Source organism: Urtica dioica, chromosome 11 (assembly GCF_054948205.1).
Source record: "Urtica dioica subsp. dioica isolate 48M chromosome 11, U.dioica_male_clone48M_v1_H2, whole genome shotgun sequence".
Taxonomy (NCBI): Eukaryota; Viridiplantae; Streptophyta; class Magnoliopsida; order Rosales; family Urticaceae; genus Urtica; species Urtica dioica.
In genome coordinates, this window is record NC_142766.1 from 22,753,075 (window position 1) to 22,773,143 (window position 20,069).

The 20,069-nt window shown below is 33.9% G+C and overlaps 3 protein-coding genes, 1 long non-coding RNA gene and 1 pseudogene across 5 annotated transcripts; 2 read left to right on the top strand and 3 right to left on the bottom strand.

Moving 5' to 3' along the window:
* Positions 1–1,668: 1,668 nt before the first annotated feature.
* On the bottom strand, positions 1,669–2,659 carry LOC149382545 (serine carboxypeptidase-like 20; annotated as a pseudogene). Its single transcript, XR_016302034.1, has 4 exons — positions 2,238–2,659; positions 2,089–2,155; positions 1,885–2,006; positions 1,669–1,790 (listed from the first exon to the last, which is right to left on the bottom strand). The product of XR_016302034.1 is annotated as a serine carboxypeptidase-like 20 (transcript).
* A 78-nt stretch (positions 2,660–2,737) lies between these two features.
* On the bottom strand, positions 2,738–3,340 carry LOC149382546 (uncharacterized). Its single transcript, XR_016302035.1, has 3 exons — positions 3,063–3,340; positions 2,932–2,969; positions 2,738–2,847 (listed from the first exon to the last, which is right to left on the bottom strand). It is a non-coding gene; the product is annotated as an uncharacterized LOC149382546 (long non-coding RNA).
* Positions 3,341–4,791: 1,451 nt separating this feature from the next.
* On the top strand, positions 4,792–6,591 carry LOC149382547 (transmembrane protein, putative (DUF2358)). Its single transcript, XM_089630384.1, has 5 exons — positions 4,792–5,076; positions 5,175–5,404; positions 5,697–5,777; positions 5,881–6,228; positions 6,309–6,591. The coding sequence occupies exons 1-5, from the start codon at positions 4,908–4,910 to the stop codon at positions 6,408–6,410; spliced, it is 930 nt and encodes a 309-aa protein (XP_089486510.1). The 5' UTR covers positions 4,792–4,907; the 3' UTR covers positions 6,411–6,591.
* On the bottom strand, positions 6,517–10,190 carry LOC149382548 (Eukaryotic aspartyl protease family protein). The gene is made up of 10 exons (XM_089630383.1): positions 9,853–10,190; positions 9,194–9,323; positions 8,783–9,033; positions 7,908–8,132; positions 7,650–7,812; positions 7,483–7,556; positions 7,290–7,380; positions 7,118–7,193; positions 6,967–7,038; positions 6,517–6,872 (listed from the first exon to the last, which is right to left on the bottom strand). The coding sequence occupies exons 1-10, from the start codon at positions 10,065–10,067 to the stop codon at positions 6,721–6,723; spliced, it is 1,449 nt and encodes a 482-aa protein (XP_089486509.1). The 5' UTR covers positions 10,068–10,190; the 3' UTR covers positions 6,517–6,720.
* A 4,609-nt stretch (positions 10,191–14,799) lies between these two features.
* Positions 14,800–15,910, top strand: LOC149382549 (thioredoxin F-type, chloroplastic-like). Its single transcript, XM_089629844.1, has 3 exons — positions 14,800–15,165; positions 15,394–15,493; positions 15,610–15,910. The coding sequence occupies exons 1-3, from the start codon at positions 14,852–14,854 to the stop codon at positions 15,742–15,744; spliced, it is 549 nt and encodes a 182-aa protein (XP_089485970.1). The 5' UTR covers positions 14,800–14,851; the 3' UTR covers positions 15,745–15,910.
* Positions 15,911–20,069: the final 4,159 nt, after the last annotated feature.

Below are 20,069 nucleotides of genomic sequence, written 5' to 3' on the forward strand. Positions count from 1 at the left end.
AATTTTTAAGAGTTCACCCTTTGATCGTCCTGTCCTTGAGGTTAGTTGCCCATATATATGTAATTAAGTTTACATTCACAATCACAATAGACATATTATTATTATTATTATTATATAAAGAAGAATTTGGATCTATAGACACAAGATACTATTCATGCTACTGTAGATTTTTTTAAAAAATCAAAAAGAAAAAAAATATCTTAAAAAAAAATTTAGATTCATTTTTTTAACTTAAATATTTTTGTAAATATCTCTAGACATTTTTTTCTTTCAGATTAAAATATATTAATTATTTCGCTGTAACGCGCGTGCGTGACATACTGCTTATTTATATATTAGCGAAACATACTGCTTGTATATATATTAGCGAAAGAGACTAGCGCTGTTTCTAGTTTTTTCTCTCGAGTTTTCTCAATAAAATTAAGAAAAGGAAACATCCAATCGAGTAATTAAAGCGTGTATACAAATAATAAGGGCGTAGTGTCCAATGAATGGTGGTTGGGTCCAAAAAGAAGAAGAAAATAAGACACTTTTGGAACCAAATTTGTTAATAGTTGTTAGCGAAGAAGATAAGAAAAGTTTAAGAAAAAGAGCCATTAATTATGTATTGTACTTCATTTTGTTAAACCGTAGTGGGAGACTTTGAAAATTACCCTTAAAATTGAATTACTTTATGAACTAGTCAAGTCTATTGAGTCTATTGTTTGAGTTGATAATGGCATCATAATGTGATTAAAGCAAAAAAAAAAAAAAAAAAAAAAAAAAAAAAAAACCTTCCACTTTTACAATCATGCTATGTCTCAATGATGGACTCTCATTCAAAGTTTTTCATCTAATTATTAAAATGAGAAATACGTGGGCATGGTTGTTTCCTATCAAAGGTGCACATATCACATTTAATCGATGACATATAATTGCTATAATTGTGTATTTTCCATGATATACCCTTTGTGTCACTTTTGATCGAACCCATTTATATCATTCGTTTGAAATGTGTGGCTCTATTTCGACTCAATTTCTATCATATGGCCTAGAATATATATATATATTTTTTTCATTATGTGCTCATATACGCATTTTCAAGTTTTTTTTATTGCATAAAACAAAAAGAAAAGACCTTTTCTTTTTGGCAAATTTAATTTGACCAAGACATATGTTATGTGTTAGGTTTCAACTATCAACCAATGGCCAACCAATGAAAACGCTCCTGTATTCATTATACATTGGACCAAATACTGTCACACTCTTATTCTCAACTATATAATATATGAATGACATGATTTAATATTATTATAGATATATAATAATAATTCATGTGATTCATATCGGTCGTCCTTCTATCCAACGACTATACAAATCAAATGCCTCTCTTGGCTTGTTCTCTGGAACAGTATGTCCAGCTCCCTAAACAACATAAATTATAATACTTGTTATTATATTAATAAGTATTTAAAAATTAAAAATAAATTCAGAAGAGGCTAAATAAATCACGAAGTTGTTACACTAACCTTGATGGTAAGAAAAGTGAAGTTGTTGCTATATCCTTGTACAAAACCGATAAAAATCGCATTAAATTTTTTAATTCTACTTTTAAGTTTTGAATTCAATAGAAATATATATATATATATATATATATATATATATATATATATATATATATATATAAATTTACCCAGCAACTTGATTATTTGATGAAATCCAAGGTCTCCAATCATCAACAAACCTTGTATCCTAATGAACGTGTCCAAGCTTGAGTGCCTGTGAAAGGCACGGTCATATCATGATCTCCGCTGAAATTAACCAAATATAAGTAATTAATAATTAGTACATTAACGATAATAATAATAATTATAGTTATAATAATAAAGCTAAAAGTATAATAACCTATATATGAGTAGTCGAAATCCTTGAGAGGTTAAATTTTTGTGGTAAGGTATCATAGTTCCAGCATCATGATCGTAATTTATTATGCCACTGCATAATTCCCATCTACCAATTTCCATATCCTGATTTTAATTTGTTCAAATATAATGAGTACATTGATTAATGTCATTTACTATTAAGGATTAGTAATAATGTCTACTCTACCGGAGCTGCATGGATTGCATGCCTCACGTTGATGTCGTTTAGCCCATTTCGACGCAACTCTGTCATTCTGTCACAATTAACAAATTTAAAAATTAAGAGAGAATTCTATTAGCCCGAAATATTCAAAAGAAAAATAATACTAGACTTACATAACATAGGACTCCAAAATTTGTAACAAAATCGGGCCACGAAGAAGCTGGCCCGTCTCTTATGGGCCCACGAAAAGGCCCGGCCCGTTCGAACACTCTTGTTCTGACCGGAAGAGGCCTCTTGGTTCTGATCGGAACATTGTCCTCTCGGTTTTTGTTAACTTCGGATTCTTTGTCGGTATAGTGAAAGCAAGGTTCGAGGATATTATACATGTTGAGGTCATAAACAATCTGTTTTGTCGCTTGAAACCCAAGTTAGGTGAGCCAAACGGAAGAATTGAAAGTATTTGTTGAAAAAGCTACACATACACATAAAAAGGAAATAAAATAGGAAGAAATACTTGCTTTGTAAACTTTCTCAAGCATTTTGTTGCAGATTTTATTCAAAGAGTAGAAGTAACTTCCTCCACAAGCAGCCTTAACTTCCTGCACAAGTTATTTGGTCAATGAAGCGTAAAGTCAATTTATATAAGAGGGTAAAATAGTTATTAGAACCTCGTAGATCTCATCGGATATTTAGTCCCATTCCGTGTGCAAATGGGACGCGAGCGTTTACGTCGAATGATGATCCCGTGGCCCCGTTTCCGATCATGTAACCCTGCATTATTGGCTGCTCAAAGGAACCGCAAATCGTAAAAAAAAAATAAAAAATTGCAGATAGGAAAGGGAATAAAAAGGCATATAATAAACTTGCCTTGAGATTGATTTTAGGATTTGCGTCAATTTCGGCTCCTATGCACAGAGACGAAGAAAATTTGATCAACGACCTTGATTTTTCGCTTCTCATACAAGTTATACTTTAGTATATTTAATTGCAGGCCTTACCTTTTACTATCTCAGAAGCAAGAGTAGGCACATGAATCCTGGCATAAGATTCTCCGCTGATGTAAAACGGATTTGAATTGAACTCGGGGAACTCTTCAAACCACTAGTGTTTTATAATAATCTAGTCAATTATATCTCCCAAAAAAAAAATTGAGTATCTCATCATCTTAAGAAGAAATTGACGAGTATGAGAAGCAGTTTGTGAGTCGGATGATTTATATGTTTCCTTGTTGGGAGAGTAAGAGAAACCAACACCAACCGGCGAATCCAAAAGGATAATGTTCGAAACCTATAAAGAAAAAAAATCTTTTCAAGCATCGAAAGCAAAAAGAGAATATCAATCTTTTTGTATTTACTAAGCTCTACCTTGGACCAGCTGAATCGATTGAGATGCAATGTAGGAAGGTCATGGTGTGTCTTTCCTTTTCGAAAATTAAACGGTCCTTCACAAAGACCAGTACTTTTCGAGGATCAGTATAAAAAAAATAAAAAAAGAGAGAGACAAAAACATAATTTTTTTTTGTTCATATCACCATGCTCATAAATAAAGCCATCCATGGCTATGCTAGATCATCCGGGCCCGCCGTTGAGCCACAAAACCAGCGGATCTTCGGACGGGTTTCTCTCCGATTCGATGAAGTAATAGAAGAGATTCTGTGGAAGGTCATTTTCCACAGTCACATATCTGAATTAAGAAGAAGACATAGTCATGTAACGATCAATTATAATAACCATAAGTATTGAAGAAAAACACAGACCCTGAGTAGTGTTTCGATGGAAATGAACCGTTGAATCCGGGGAGTGATGTGATAAGAGCTGCTTTAGACACAATAGAGAAACCAAGAACAGTGCAGAGAGTAAGAAGAAATAATAAAGAGGTCGAAAAGAGCTTAGGCGGTGCCATTAAGATTAGATACAAGTTTATGAACACAGAGACACAAAGGTCCTGATAATGATATCAAGTATCAACTATTTGTAATATGTTAATGTAATGTAAAGATAGAAACATGCCAAAAAAGGGTATTCAATTCATGACAAAACGCAATAAAGTAAGCCAAAAAAATGCAGATTATTATAGACACATTGTTCATTTGTTTGCTTTATTCACATGAATTGTATATTTTACTATAGCTACGTTAAAGAGCAGAGAAATTGTGGAAGCGTTTTCCTTTTCTTCTTCCCAAAAAAGAGGTTTAAAATGAGATACTGTGTCTCACTACCATTAATAGATATTTAGGAATCCAAGGACCAAAATTGAACCATTTTTCGTTATTAATTTTTTTTTTTTTTATCTGCGGTAAATAATGAAGAAAAATTTGAGAAAATGTGACCAAAGGTACGCTATCCAAAAATATCCTAAAATAAAAAATTATGACTCCTTAGAAAATCAATGTGACACGCTGTGGTTGGAGGAAAAAATAAAAATAAATTATTTAGAAAATTTCGTCCAACTTAAGCAGCAGATCAAAAGGATCGTAGTTTTCTCAATCTGGTCTCCAAGAGTATTTTTGTTGAAAGAGTCTGATTTTTAAATCAATAGTGTTTTCAGTCATATTATATCATATTTTATGAATGAATCTTCAGAGAATTACATGGTGAAAGAATCTACAGTTACAAAAAGATTCTGTAAAAACTTGTGATGTGATGTGACACGCACGCACAAGTTTTTAGTTTTAGTTAGGAAAATATACATACACATATATATATACATATATATATTGATATTTGATATTTTGAAAAGAAAGTAGACGTAGAAGAAAAAGAAAAAAGAAAACCCCACCTTATCCAAAAAAAAAAATGAGAGACTGAGAATGGAAAAGGAGAGATTTCTATGTAGCCACACCAATGGCGTTTGGCCAACAAACAGCATGGAAAGATATGACTCTTTCTCTTTCATCCTCCGCTCTCATCACCACCGCCGCCGCCACCTTTCGCCGGAGACGCTGCCGGACCAAATGCGCTCTCGCCTCCGATCCAAAGCCTCCTCGCCGCTCTTCTCGTTTTACCCTCCGCGGTAAAAAAAAAATAAAAAATAAAAAAACTACCTACTAATGAGCTTCCTAGGTTGAGAATGAAACAGTCAATTCACAGTACAGTTTTTTTTTTATATAGTTGGAAATGAGCTGAGTCAGAGTAGTAAAGAGGTGAGCGATGAGGCGAGAGAGAGATCAGAGGCTGACAAGATAGTTGACGGAATGGATTTCGGAGAACTCTGCAACGAGTTCGAGTGTATAAGCAGTCCTTTGGTTGAATCAACTGCGAGGCAGCTCGTCCGCGACATCCTCGAGCTCAGACAAGGCGATCGAGTCCTCTCCAACTACGCCGTTTCTGTCAAATATAAGGTTAACTTACAAAAAGCCTCGTTGTTTTCGTTCTTATTCCGAGAATACCTCATTTCCTCCCGTGTATATACGCACTTGCTCTAAACCTTCGTCTTCGCCTAAAACAACGAGTTCCTTTTCAGACTTGCCGGCGAAGATATATAGAGGAAAGATAATATTTGTGAAAACGAAACGGAGTTTAGGTTTATGTAGTAGGTGATATATTGCAGGAATGATTTCGAACGTGAAAAGATTTGGCGAATTATGTGTTCATTTCGATGCAGTTGCGTAACTTCCCTTGATATTTTTGCAGGACCCGGTTCGGAGTTTCACGGGGCGCGAAAAGTACAAGAGACCTCTGTGGATAACCACTGCTCTTGAAAACCCTTCTGTGGTGAGAAAGAGAGACTTTAAAAAAAAAAAAAAACAGAAGCTATGCTGAAATATTATCTGCTCTACTCTTTCTCTGTTGTTCCAAGTCTTTCTCGTCTTTTCAGAGTGTTCAAGAAATGGTAATGTTGTCGACGAGCGAGCTGAGGATCAAGTGGACGGTGAGAGGGAAGCCGAAGAGCTTTGTGGCCGGAGTTGGAGATCTTGTGGTGAGAGTGGACTCGGAGTTCACGCTGAACCAGATCAGCGGACAGGTCATCGAGCACCGAGAGTCCTGGGATTTGTCTTTGTCGTCTTTCGTTTCTCGGGCCTATTTCTGGGCCTCTCGCAGACTTTTTGCAGCCTCTGAAGGAGCGAAAGACTTGGCCGAATCTGCGAAGAAGCTGTCGAGCAGTTTCCCGAAAGAGAAACAGAACGCCGACTATTATCCCGACCCCTCTGGCGATCCAACCAAGGCGAGTTAGCTATAATTTCTCGGATAAAAAAATGCCTTATTTCGGGTTTATTTACGTGATTTTGATTTGTTGATTTACAGTTCTTTCAAAGGGACGACGGTTTCCAGAGAGACGTGTACCAAATCGCGCTATTCTTGGCGGTTATGTACTTCGTTGTACAGTTTTTGAAGACTACCTTGTAGGGCAAGAAACCCTCTTTATCCTATATCTGTAAATTGCCATATCTCTCATACTTGTAAGCAAGCTTGTTCAAGAGAAATAAACTATTTCTGTATTATCAACTATACGTGATTCTCTGTTGTAAGTTGTAGCACATACACACACTGACACACATAGTAATAACAATTATAATGAAAATATATAAAGGCCTTGAAAGCATTAGTTGGGAAATGAGTGGTTCTTTTAAGAATCATATTCTCACAGCTTTTCTATTAAATAAATTATGGTACAACAAAATTCATGAATCGTCAGTCAAGCCTGTTCAATCAATACCTAAAACACGAAATTGTGAAGCGTCGCGATAAGTAACAAAAAGAATGTCAATATTCGTCCGATTGTTAAACCGGAAGCCAGTGAAAGATTGTGAGAACCGACAGAGTACACCGTTCCGGTCCTTTCGTCCTTCAATTTAATGCTTGAAGAACCTGTCAATACAAATCAATCAATCAAACACCATTTATAAATAAGAGAATGTCTTCGGATCCTAACAACTTTACGGTTGCATTGAAAGAAACTCACAGTTGTACTCGGTCCACCCAATAGCCTGATTCTCGAGGTCGTACAAAACCAGCTTGTTGGAAAGAAGCATATCTGCAATTGAAAACAAACACACCAATCACGCAATCGGTGATTATTTCCCAAAATGCCCATATACTTTGTGTCTATTTACCTCCCAAAAGAGTCATTTCCTTTCCGTCCTTGGTCTGCAATCCACTGTTCTGCCAACCAATGCACCAAACATCCGTCTGCAGATACGTCGAAACGCAAGTGTTGATAATTATTATCGCAACTATCTAGAAATCATGGAAAAATTTCAAATTAAATATCGCATTAGACTTTACCCGAATTTGGAACAGGTATTCATGAGGATAGGCTGTCAAAGTAAGGGACTTATCGAAGTGTAATTTCACAGTCGGGAACCCTTCATCGACACTGCAAGAAAGAAGAAAAAAAAATGAAGCTCCTCTCAAAGCATATCATACTTTGCTTGCATCACAAGAAAGAATCGTTACAAGCAAAGAAAATAGTTTTTACTCTGAAGTAAACTGGAAGCAAGAGAACTGCCCTTCTACAGTATGTACTTTCAATCCAGGTTGTCGGGCCATGACCTGAATTTGTTTTCATTTATTCGCGAACCAAAGTTAAATTAAAAAAAAAATGAAATTAAAGTGTAGGAATTCGCAAAGGAAATCAGGGTTTACCTTAGTCATCAACGCCTCGTAGACGAGATCAGGAAGATAAGCCAAAGTGGTACCACTGTCGATAATCGTTCCTCTCCCATCTCCGCTGTCAAAGGTGTCCGTGGGAAGTTGGAGAACCTCGTCGCCCACCTCGATCGCCTTCATAATTACATTGTAATGTGACCTAACATAATTTTAAAAAAAAAATACAAGTATAATTAATTACGACAATGATCGTACCCGATACACAAAAAGAGTTTAGAAACGTGTAAGACTTACTGATTCGGTACCAACGGAGTTGTCTTCACACGCGGTTCCACTACCTGTCCGATGGCGAAAATACCGCCGCCGTGAACTGTGTCCAAACAATGCGCGAATTCCTTTCTCACCTTTCCGGCGGAAGCCAATTGCGAGAGCATCGACGAATTTGCCTGCCCGAAACCGAGTATCCCATCAAGCGCTTCCGATGACGTTCCCAACTCCCCAGATTGCTTTGCGCCGCACCTAACTCGATAAAGAGACAAAGCCATGTAACCAAATATAATACGCTGGAAAACGTGTCGCATCACTAATCCCTACTAGCAGTTTCCTTGTCCTAGTTTGGATCGACGAAATACTTACCGCATGGAAAATTATACTGGAAAATGTATAACTAAAAGTGTCGAATCCATTATTTCTTAATCAAAATCCAAAATGAGCCGCATCTGTGTTTCTTTCTTAATTTTCAAATTTCGTAGTTTTTTCTCTTCATATTTTTTAAATACATCCAAACAAGAATAAGAAAATAGACGAGGAGTCTACTTAATTTTCCATGTCTTCCAACCACAATTAATAACTTTGATTTTCATTTTCCTTCATATTTCAGATTTCCTTTGCTGCAAAATTGAGGAGATTTGGACACGGTTGCCACATTTATTTTAGCAGTACTTATATGCCCCATTCCAAGTTTGTTGTCAAACCAATGCCCGTTTATAGTATTAAATTATACGAGAAATTTGTAGCACTACGATGAGCCAAACATGAAAGAGGCATAGAAGCCTATCATCCTAAAAGTATAATTTTTTTCTTTGTTGGCTCAGGCCGTGGACTTGGGGACTAGACCCTAATTTCAAAAAATACATAAATAAAAAAAAATAAAAAAAATTGAGACTGACCCAAAAACGATACTACCGTTCATGGTAGCGGTTTGACGGTTTCCGCTGAGTTTGTTCAAGTGAACGGTGTCGTTGACAAAGAAGCCGGAGGTTGAACTTCCGTCTCCGTACACGACGTTATATTGGCATAGCAGCTCCGGCCTGCAACCAGGAAGCACTCGACCGTCGTACGTTGATGTGCAAAAATCTTGTTCACATGTAACCATTTTCGATGTTGTCGAGCTCTTTGGATCATATAATGTCAGATCTATCTGCTCGTATACAACATTTCGTTATCGATAAACACGTCTTTCCCCTTCTCTTTTTTTTATTTTTTATTATGTCGAAATCGACGAACATCACATCAATTGAGATATAAAACCTCAGCTGGAAATTCACGCAATTAGTATTGGAAAGAAAAAGAATTCATACGCCGAGATTGCTTGACTTGGGACACTTTTCGCACCCAACGCAGTTCACCCACAAGATGTCGCTTCCGGTGTCGACTTGCACATAGTAATCTACCGAAGGAGATCCGAGTCCGATTTTAGCATAGTACAGCCTAAGAAAGAAAATAAAAATGTCAACATTAAAGTTTCGATCTTGTTGTCCTTTTGTTTCGGGTTTCGACAAGTGAAAATGACTCAGAGGTTGGCTCAATTCAAAACTGAAATCAGCGGTCTTCTGCAACAACAAAAGAGGGTTGTTTTGTTTTTCGGGGACAACTGTAAAAATTACTGTTCTATCAAAACACGAAAAATGAAGGAAAAGAGAGAACTTTTTTTGTAAATGGATCTCAATCTAATGCCTTTATGCAAACACAAGAGAGTTAAAAGCAGAACTCCGTCAGCTCAATCTATACATGACCGGAATTTGATCTCAAAACTTAGTCAACGATGAGTGCCTTTGACCTAAATCATAATGGTAACAAGAACACCAAGAGAGAAAAAAAAACGACAATAAAATTAAAACCTTAAAACTAATATTAGTTTTATTTCTAGAACAAAAACATAACAAAGCGAACTTATAAATGTCATTAATTTGAAACGAAAAAAAAAAAACTAAAAAACTAAAGGAACGAATGAACTAACCCGGTTTCAGAGGGCAAGCCATTGCCTCCCAATTCCAGATCGACGGCGAGAATTCTCCGGTGACGACGATCATCGTGGTCTTTCAATGCACTCAAAGACCTCTCTTTTCCTTTGAACTTGTTGTGTACCTGGAATACGAAATTCGCCGAGGCGCTCGAAGAAAGCAACAGAAGCGACAGAACCCACAAACCGACTGGTCTTGCTCCAAGATCCATTCGATTCCAACGCTGGTTCTTTTTTTTTTTTTTATGTAATTTGACGATAAAGTTTGAGTCTTTTTAGCCCCGATATTATGTCGAGCTACGGTTTAATTTAAAGAGAGGAACAGAAATGGTGGGTTTTTAAGGGAATTAATGTTGTTTCAACTTTCATTTACGGACCAAGAAAATGGAAAGGTCCGGGAATGTGAGAAAAAAGTTAATTAAAAAAAAAAAAAAAAAATTAAGAAGAGGAAATATAAAGAGGTATTTGTGCGTTTTCAATGGCAAAGTTAACACGTCTTTTTTGTTTATTTTTTTTTTAAGAGAATCACATCTGAGACCTTCTGTTTTTAAAACTATTAGATACACCCAACTTTTCGTAGCAAAAAAAAATATTAGATACACCCAACTATATGAAATTTAATTGCAGACATACACCTATAATTGGAAACATTTTTATATTTTATTTTAAGCTGATGTGAAATACAAATCTGTTATCCTAATAAATATAAACAAATTAATTTTCCTGATTCTGAAATGCGAGAGAATAAACTGACACGGTCAAAATTTAGTTAAATTATTATCATTGATGGCAAACCAATAATATCACGTTATGTTTGTGACTATTTACTTAAAATTTACGAAACGTTGACTATATAGCAATCTCAAACGTTTTAATTGGTTTATTACTTGATATTGTAATACATAGCATTAACAATGCTATGAGCCAGGCATTGACCCTAAACCTAAAGCTTAATTTAAGAAATTCAAATAATATATATCGTTAACAGTGTTATGTAATTGTTGGTATCAGGTATTAACTGCACACAATTTTGTTAGGTAATTAACAACTAACTTATATATATGAGACTTTCGAAACTATAAAATTTTATACTGTGAATTTTTTTCGCATGAAAGATGGTTTCAGAATACGACTAGCCATTACGATAACTTTGATCGAATTTTGCAATTTTTTCATATGCAGTACCTCGGAGTGATATGAGCGGAAAGGGGTTCAATAATCATTTTTATTTTTAGAAATGCTAAAATCATTTTTGTTTAAGGGCAGCTTTGTAATCATTGAGGACTAAACGCACAACTTCCACTTTAGATGTTGGTGAAATTACCAGTTAGACTAAGCTAATTACATGTTTTATATAGCAATATATATATATATATATATATGTGTGTGTGTGTGTGTGTGTGTGTTTTGGGGACGTTGCCTTTAATAAAAACGGCTTATTAGTCTTATTATTTAAAACAAGTAATGTAATTACTTAATCTATTCCATATGTGGTAATGAACATAAATATGGTGGAACATTTTCCTATTGTAGGAAGTTTCTGCTGTTATCTATCAGCTCCTTTTTTAATAGTTTGATTCTTCTAAGTGCTTACGAGAAGATATACATCCAACGAATTGTATACTTAAAAAGATGAAAAATATCTATGTTCATTACCGAATATTATATTTGACTTACAGAAATAGAGGAATTAATTACTACAATTTTGAAAAGTTAAAACTCTTTTAGTCGTATCTGCTTCTAGGGGTGTTCAATTGAAAGATTGTAATTAATATAAGAGTTGTTTCGCTTTACGCGTTGCCTTTGTATCACACAAAGTCTACCACACTTTGTTTTCCTATAGACTTTATATATAAAACAATGAATGAAGTAATTAATTTATAATCTACAGTTTGACTATCTTGCGTGTTATAAATATTATAATTGTCCACTTCATTATGACTTTGGCCAAGATGAATCTCTCAAGCAGTCAAATAATCTTTTTACCACTTTTTAGTTGAGAATATATTTGCTATTTACAAATAAAAAGCTTTCGTACCGTTGATCAGTTAATGTCAAATTATAAGGTTTAGGAAGAATCGAATTATTTCCCTTCCTTCACGTTTCTCTCTCTTCCCTGAATATTCTTTCCCTCTAAACTTTTGCTCAGCCAATGAACAATACTCTCTCACTCTCTCTCACTTTACAAATCCGATGAGTCGCTTTAGTATCTCTGTACGACTGTATCTATTCTCTAAGAATACGTGTGATACATACATATATAAAGTTTTATGTACCTTAATAATTTATTACAATCATCAAAGAATATTCGATTATTATTCTATTTATGTGTTTTTAATATATTAATCAGGAAGTTAGGAACGAAGAGAAGAAAGAACTGTAGTTAAATAATAGCAAAAAAAAAAAAAAAAAACAAAAAAATTGGAGTCATAAAATAACATTTTATTTTGGCTATAATATAAAGTTATTTTCATTACAAAAATATATTATGGACTAGATTGTAATTGAGTACTAAAAATTGTAGATTATTTTTGTTGACTAAGTAAAAATTATAGTTTTTGAAGTTGGCACCCTAATATTTTTATCAAAAAATTAGGTAAATAGCCAATTAAATTGTTTTGAATTGCTATATAACCAACGTTTCGTAAATCTTAGGTAAATAGCCATAAAAATGACGTGCACTAATAAATGGAACTGACTATTTACCTAATATTTATGTCTGTAAATATATGAAAGTGGCTGTTTATCTAAGATTTACGAAACATTGACTATTTAGCAATGTCAAACTATAAATGTGGACCATATTTTTATCTAGTGACGATTCCTAATTTTTGTAGTTCATGGTCCCTGATTCTAAGGACCAAATTGTTACTAAATATATTATGAACTAAATCTTTATTTGACCCACGGAAATGACCACAAGCAGTAGTAATTTTGATACTTCGGACCAAAATAAACCAAACAATATTTTTGGATACTTCTACTAGTAACTGTAGACATGAAAGTATACAGTTGTCATAACTGTAGACTTATAAGTCTACAAATAACAATTGTAGATATAAAGATCTACAGTTACTAGTAAAAATGTAAAAAAAAAAACATAATTTTGTTTATTTTTGATCCAAAGTATCAAACTTGCTACTTGTTGAGACAATTTTCCAAGAGTATAGTGTAAATTACTAAGCTACTCTTTCTGTAAATATCTAATTTCTCGATTTTATTCTAAGAATATATATCAGCTTTTCAAGAATACGTCATTTTTACATATTTTTTTCTTCGTAATTTATAATTTTGTTTTAATTTTTTTTACCATTCAAAGTTATTTTCTTTCTCTTTTTTTTTTAGAGTTTCATTTGAAATAACGGCAATATCATCCTAAAAGACGAGTTACTTATGGAATCATTGAGAATATGTGGTATTTGTGGACTTTCTCCACGGGTATATAATACTCTCGGTGGTGGTGGTGGTGGTGTTGATAGTTCATAGTGGTGGTTCATAACAATCTTACACATCTTAGACAAAAGAAGATGGGATTACTCGCGTTCTCGAAAATCCAAGTTAGATTATTTGTCTTTTATGATTATTATGGCTTTGACACCGGATATTATAGTATGAGTATTCGAGTCCAAGTTAAATGTATTTTGAATTCAGATCCAATTCATTCACACCATATTATAGTAAAAAGACTAAAATAGACATGTTCTTAATAATTAAATAATAATTATTAATATGCTTATTTATATACATATATATATATATATATGAATAATATTTTGTACGAGGATATTACAGTAATTTATATACCAAATTTAAAAACATTTTTTATAAAAGTTAAGAATCCTAGATTTTTCATCTTATGTACAAAATCTAAAATCGTTTTTGAAGTTTTTTGTAAAAACAGTTTTGTCAAACACTAGATAAGCAGTTTAGTTTTTTTTTCTAAAAACTAAAACAGAGCTTTTTAATCTGAACCAAACGCAACCATTATTGAACTTCGACATGACATGATAACTGGTTACTAATTTGTTTAAGGAATTATGACAATATAGATGTCGTATATTTTTGTTAGCTCTGTTATTTTCAAAGGAAAGCCAAGTTGTGATTTTAGCAGGACAAAATTACAAATACAACAATTCTCTGAATGGTCTTTATGCATTTGTCACTTGGAGGACCATTTCGTCTTTATTGCAAACGTGAAACAGAAATGATTGCATCATATCTTCACGCCGATCCCTTTCATATCCGGACGCCTCACATTTGCACCCAAGCAAGAGGATTGTTGCACCACTAAAATAATTAAACCGAAATAAACAAACTATCCCCGGAATATGCTTTTTATGCAAAAATAAATTCGCAAATTTTGGCCACATATAGCTCACCATGTTTGAAGTTGAACATTCTCCTGTCTTTGCTTTACAATATTGTTTCGATTTGTTCTTTAACCCTATTTCGATAAGTAGATTACTTCTTTATTTAAGCACATAAATTTATACCACGTAAATTTATTAAAACAACTCATAGAATCTCTAAAATATTAATTGTATACATAACTGTTTCGCTATAATATGTAACTATTTCTCAAATATCATTTGTATTAATTAATTATATCGCATATATTTTTTTAAATGCTGTGATTAAATTAAAAGAAAAACTTATACAGCTATATACGATGTGCTAATTAAATGAAATTTGCTTGGAATTTGAGAATGGAAAGTTAAAAATAATACTTGTATTGTATGATAACTTCGCAGTAAAAAAGTTAAAAGATTGATGTTGCTAAAGAAACAAACATCTTTTACCCCAATCCAAAAGGTTAATAGCGTCAAATCGTGTCCAAAACTATACACCTTGGACTTAAAGCGACGAAACTAACCCCACCACATTTCACAACCACCACGGAATCGAAAGGGTAAAATAGGTGTTCTCTATTCCTCGTCCATGCTTTTATTACCACACTCACTGACAGTCACACAAACGAGTTCTCACTATCTAAACAATGGCTCTCCGATCTCTCACCACTCTCTCTCCTCACCAGTCCGGCCGATCCTCACCGTACCTTCCCTGCGCCGCCAAGCAGCAGATCGCCTTTTCTTCTTCATCTTGTTCCTCGGCGCCGTGGTCGAGCTGGCTCAATAATGCGGCTCCGAGGCTCGCCGGAAGGAGGTCCCGGAGAGGAGTTCCGGTGAGGTCGAGCCTGGACACGGCGGGTCCGATGGTCGGAAAGGTGACGGAGGTGGGCCAGGACACTTTCTGGCCCATCGTCAACGACGCCGGCGATAAGCCCGTCGTACTCGACATGTACACTCAATGGTACAGCCCTAATTCCCAAATCACATCAATTGTCCAATTAAAAATCGAATTCGAACTTTAATAGACACTGTATTGGTTATTTGTTTTTGCTATTGAAGTTTTGTCGAATACACTAACAAACTATTAGCCAGTTTACAATCACAGTTGATATTGCTTGAATTTCGTTTCTGTGAACATCTCTTTAGTCGTCCATGGAATTTGAGAATTTGTGTTTCGGAATTCCTTTAGGTGCGGACCTTGCAAAGTGATGGCTCCGAAGTACCAAGAACTGTCTGAGAAATACACCGATGTTATCTTTCTTAAGATGGACTGTAATCAGGAAAACAAGGTTTGTTCTTGCACTGAATAAGAAAAGGAAAAAAAGAAAAAGGTCTTTGATGATTCAAGAGTGTTTGTTGCTATGCTTGAATTATCATTCTTATGATTATCCGCGTGCGTTTATAGGCACTAGCGAAGGAGCTCGGGATAAGAGTGGTTCCGACTTTCAAGATCCTAAAGGACAAAGAGGTCGTAAAGGAAGTGACCGGCGCAAAGTTGGAAGATTTAGTTAAAGCGATAGAGACGGTGCGATCGAGCTAGGAAACTGGTTTGCTTGTCCTCTGATCTTGCTCTCTGTCACATGTTAATAACATATCTGTGAAATGAACAACATATTCACTTCCATTGTACTTATTCACTTCCATTGTACTTGTGTATGTATTGGAACCCCTTTTTTTCTTCAATGCCAATAATAGCTTTAAAAATATCTTCAGAATGGAACATGTAAAAATCGTATCCTGCTTCCTTATTGTTTATTTTCTTCTTTTTTTTTTTAAGAGCAAAGAAATCATATATAATAACTATAGTCTATTGATAAGCTTGTCTACTTGGCCCAGGCAATTTGTTCATGAAAAGACCAGAGAAACAAGATTTTTATCATAACGGCACAAATCTGTTCTGTATTTTTTTTCTCTTATCTTATTCTTTTTGCTGGCCAAGAAATGATGCTAATTCTAATTTGAGCCAACAGTTCTGATGACCAGAAGTACCTTAACACGCAAGAAACCAGGAGCGTTCAAGCTAACTAATCAATCTTCGCAAAACAGTGAGAAATTGAACACGACTAAATTATATTCTGGTTCGACAATTTGTCTACTTCCAGCCTTAAAGATTCGATCCACTTATCTGAGTCAAAACAACTAAATTTCCTACAAGACAATTACACACTCAAAAGACTGAAAAAGAATTCCCAATACAATTCACTCACTATGTTTCCCGTGCTTTTGTCCTCACTACTCTCAGAAAAAAAAAACGTTTTTTTTTCTTCTTTCTCTTACACGTGTACACGCATGTAGAGTGATGTATTTTTGTACACAAAGAAAAACAGAAACTAACAGACAACTAGATAGTTGCTTGCCACCTAAGCAACCCTTGATGATGATTCAATGGACGGCGTTACAATTTTCCAGGCTTTAAAAACAGATTTTGTTATGAGAGCAATGTGCAACAAACGTCAACTCAAACGGCAATGCTGACCATTTTTTCCCCACGTATGTAAAGCCAGAAGTATAAAAAGGAAGGGATTATTCCTAAACTAGTATGAAATTCTCAATACTTTTGGACCAAAATCCAATATATCAAAATTATTCCAAAAATATGACTTTCTTATATTTGTTGGTACAAAACTACACTCAATGAAATTTACAATCTTTTTTATATTTAGTCTGTCTAGTTTGTTGACATGATTGTCAATAATCTATTTGATTTATTGACATTGTAGACATAACGGTTTTTTTTTTTTTTTTTTTTTTTTTGAAATCTGGAAAATCGGGAAAAAAAATAAAAATAAAAAATCATGCAAACCAAACGAAAATCAACAACTACACATCTGAAATCAATCTCGTTTTTCGAGCATCTCTTTATTTACCGGCAATGATTTAGATTTAATGTCATGACTATAACTTTAAAGTTTGGGTTTTGGTGTTTCTTTGTCATTTTGGGTGGAGAAGAAGAAGAAGAAGAAGAAGAAATAATGACGAGAAGAATAGGAATTGACGTGGATGTGAAGAGAAAGAGAGAGCGATTTATGTCCATATCAAAGTGTTTCATGATTCCACTCCCTCCAAAGTCTCGTATATACCTAATAATTTGAGAAATCTGAAGAAAAAAATGTTTTAAGAATTTGGAAATGTGTTTGAAGATTTATTGACACTCATGTCATTTTGACATGAATGTTAATAAATCTTCAAACGATTTTGAAAAATTCTTTTAAGATTTATTGGCATCGATGTCAATAAATTTTTTGGATGTCAATAGATCTTCAAAGAATTTGATCTGTTGAATATTTATTGACATGCATAAAATTTAATGTCAATAAAAATATAAAATGTCAATAAATCTTCAAATGAATTTCCAAAATTTTCGAACATTTTTTTTCTTCTTCAGATTTTCAAATTTTTCAAGTTGTTTTTTTTTTAACTTAACACACCAAACGAAAATTGATCTCTAACTATGCTTTTGTGACCATTAAATAAATAACAAAATTAAATACAAATAAAATAAAGGATATTTCATTAAGGATATTTTTGTACTAGCACATATATGGAAGTCATACCTTTTGATTAATTTTGACTTATTGGATTTTGGCTCTAAAGTATTAAGGATGTCATAGTTTAGGAATAATCTAAAAAAAAAAAATAATATGTATGAATTTCATAATATCCACAGTAGAATTTGAGTCTATGGGACAGGACCAGCTCAAGAGGAGGGCAAATGGGGCCATTGCCCAAGGCCCCTCCCCCAATAAGGCCAATATTTTTTAATAAATATATTTATACATATAAAATTATTATATAACTTCACTCATAGTTAATTTGTAGTTACAATATTATTAAATTGTTATAATCTGTAGTATTAATTTACAGTTATAATTACAAGTACAATTAAATAAACTTAACATTTTTTATTTATTAATAATTTATATGATAATTAATAAAACTATTTAAAAAAAAATTGGGGGCCCTTACATGAATTTTTGCTCTAGGCCCCTTAAATTGTTGAGCCGGCTCTGCTATGGGAGGAGAATGGTTTGAAGGATGGTAAAATAAAATAGGTATAGTAGCAAAGTAATCATTATCAAATATTGATTTTGCAAATTAGTTAATATTTGATTGATTTTATAATTTAATCATTAACGAAAATAAACGAGTAAATTGAGTTAATAAAGACTGCACTAGCCTTTTATATATTAGCCAACATTTTTAAAATAAATGATTAAAAAAACTAAGCAAATTGAAAAAAAAAAACACAAGAAATCAATAATAATAAAATAAATAACTAATTCTCACGCTTTTAGCAAATACTTATTTTTTTAATCTCTCATATTAACTAATTTAAATTAGATTGACTAAATCGCAGTCCAATCCAATGCATGGAGGCCCACGACCTTAATTCATAGTCAAAGACATGGAGGTTCATGACATAGAGATCCACAACCTTAATTCATTATCCAATGCATGGAGGTCTATGACCATGAGGTTCACAACCACCATGAATCTTTGTCCACGTCATTCAAGCTCACAAATCTTCTATACATACTTCCACTCCTCACGTGCTTGGTTAAGTACTTTCAATTTAGTGATACGTTCCCTCGCCTCACTTTCTCTCACTAAAAAATACAACTTTATTCTTCTCTGCATAAGAAGAGAGTTAGATCCTTAACTGACTTAAAACTCCGAATTAATGTTGTGCGTCGAATAGCACGTCAACGAAAATGTCTCCGTCTCTCTTAATTTGTATTTATCTCTCTTTAATAGGTGATGAAGAGTTAGAAAACTTTAATACTCTTTTAACCTACGTGCGTTCATATATAGTACAGCCCTAAATCGAACCCGTTGCGATTATACACATTAGTCTAGAAATTGCATTAACAATTATTTTGTCTTAGTTAGTCGTTGTGTCTTGATAAAGTAGGTAGTTGAGACTTGTTGGATCATTACATTTGATATCATTACAAAAAATGTTTATGTGATTTAAGCAAGATCATTTCCACGAATGTGTTTGACCTAGAATAATTTCCAACAATTCATGATGTTGGAATAAGTGGTATTTAAGAGCATTTAATATGTTGTGTTTGGCTGATTTGTGGCTAAGTTTTGACTATGGCCCACTAATCGGAGTTGATTAATTCCAGCGTATTCTTATTCTTCATTGCGGCAGGTATAAGATTGAATATTTGTTTGTCAAAATCAATGTTATATTGAATAAGAAATTGATGGTCAAAGTGTGTTGAAAAACATCAATAATTATGAAAGAATCATGAAAGTGTTGTGATTGAGAGTCCTCTTACAAGAGTCCCATATGGAAATTGGAATAGATATGTTGACTTTGTATGAGCTTATATACTAATTTTGGTTAAAAAAAAAAAGTTTGCGTTCCCATGGGTGACCCAGTTTTGTAGGGGAGCAAGGACTTAGGGAAGCCCAAATCCATCACACACGCGTGCCGCCGTTCGGATAGATCGGGCTTGGACCTAATTCCCTAAAATTTTTCCTTCTAATTTTAATTTTATTTCAAGTAATTGGTGTTGTAACAGTGCACTTAGTGCAGTGGTTTAATGCTTGTAACCGAGCAGTTATGACCTCGTTTGAATGGTGAATATTTTGTAACCTAGAAGGTTGTTATGAACGATTATAACCGAAAGCTATTAACGCACATTTATTGCATATTCAAGTATCAATGTTGAGGTTGTAACCGAAGTCTTCCTTGCCTATAAAAGGAGGCCTTACTCTCATTATGAAACACACCAACACTGAAGCAAGCCTTCAAACAGTTTCATCTCTTCCTCCAGAAATTCGAGTTTGTTTTTCTTTTGTAGTCCGGTGATAGATTCTGATATAGAATTCTGTTCACGGGAGTTGCATGTT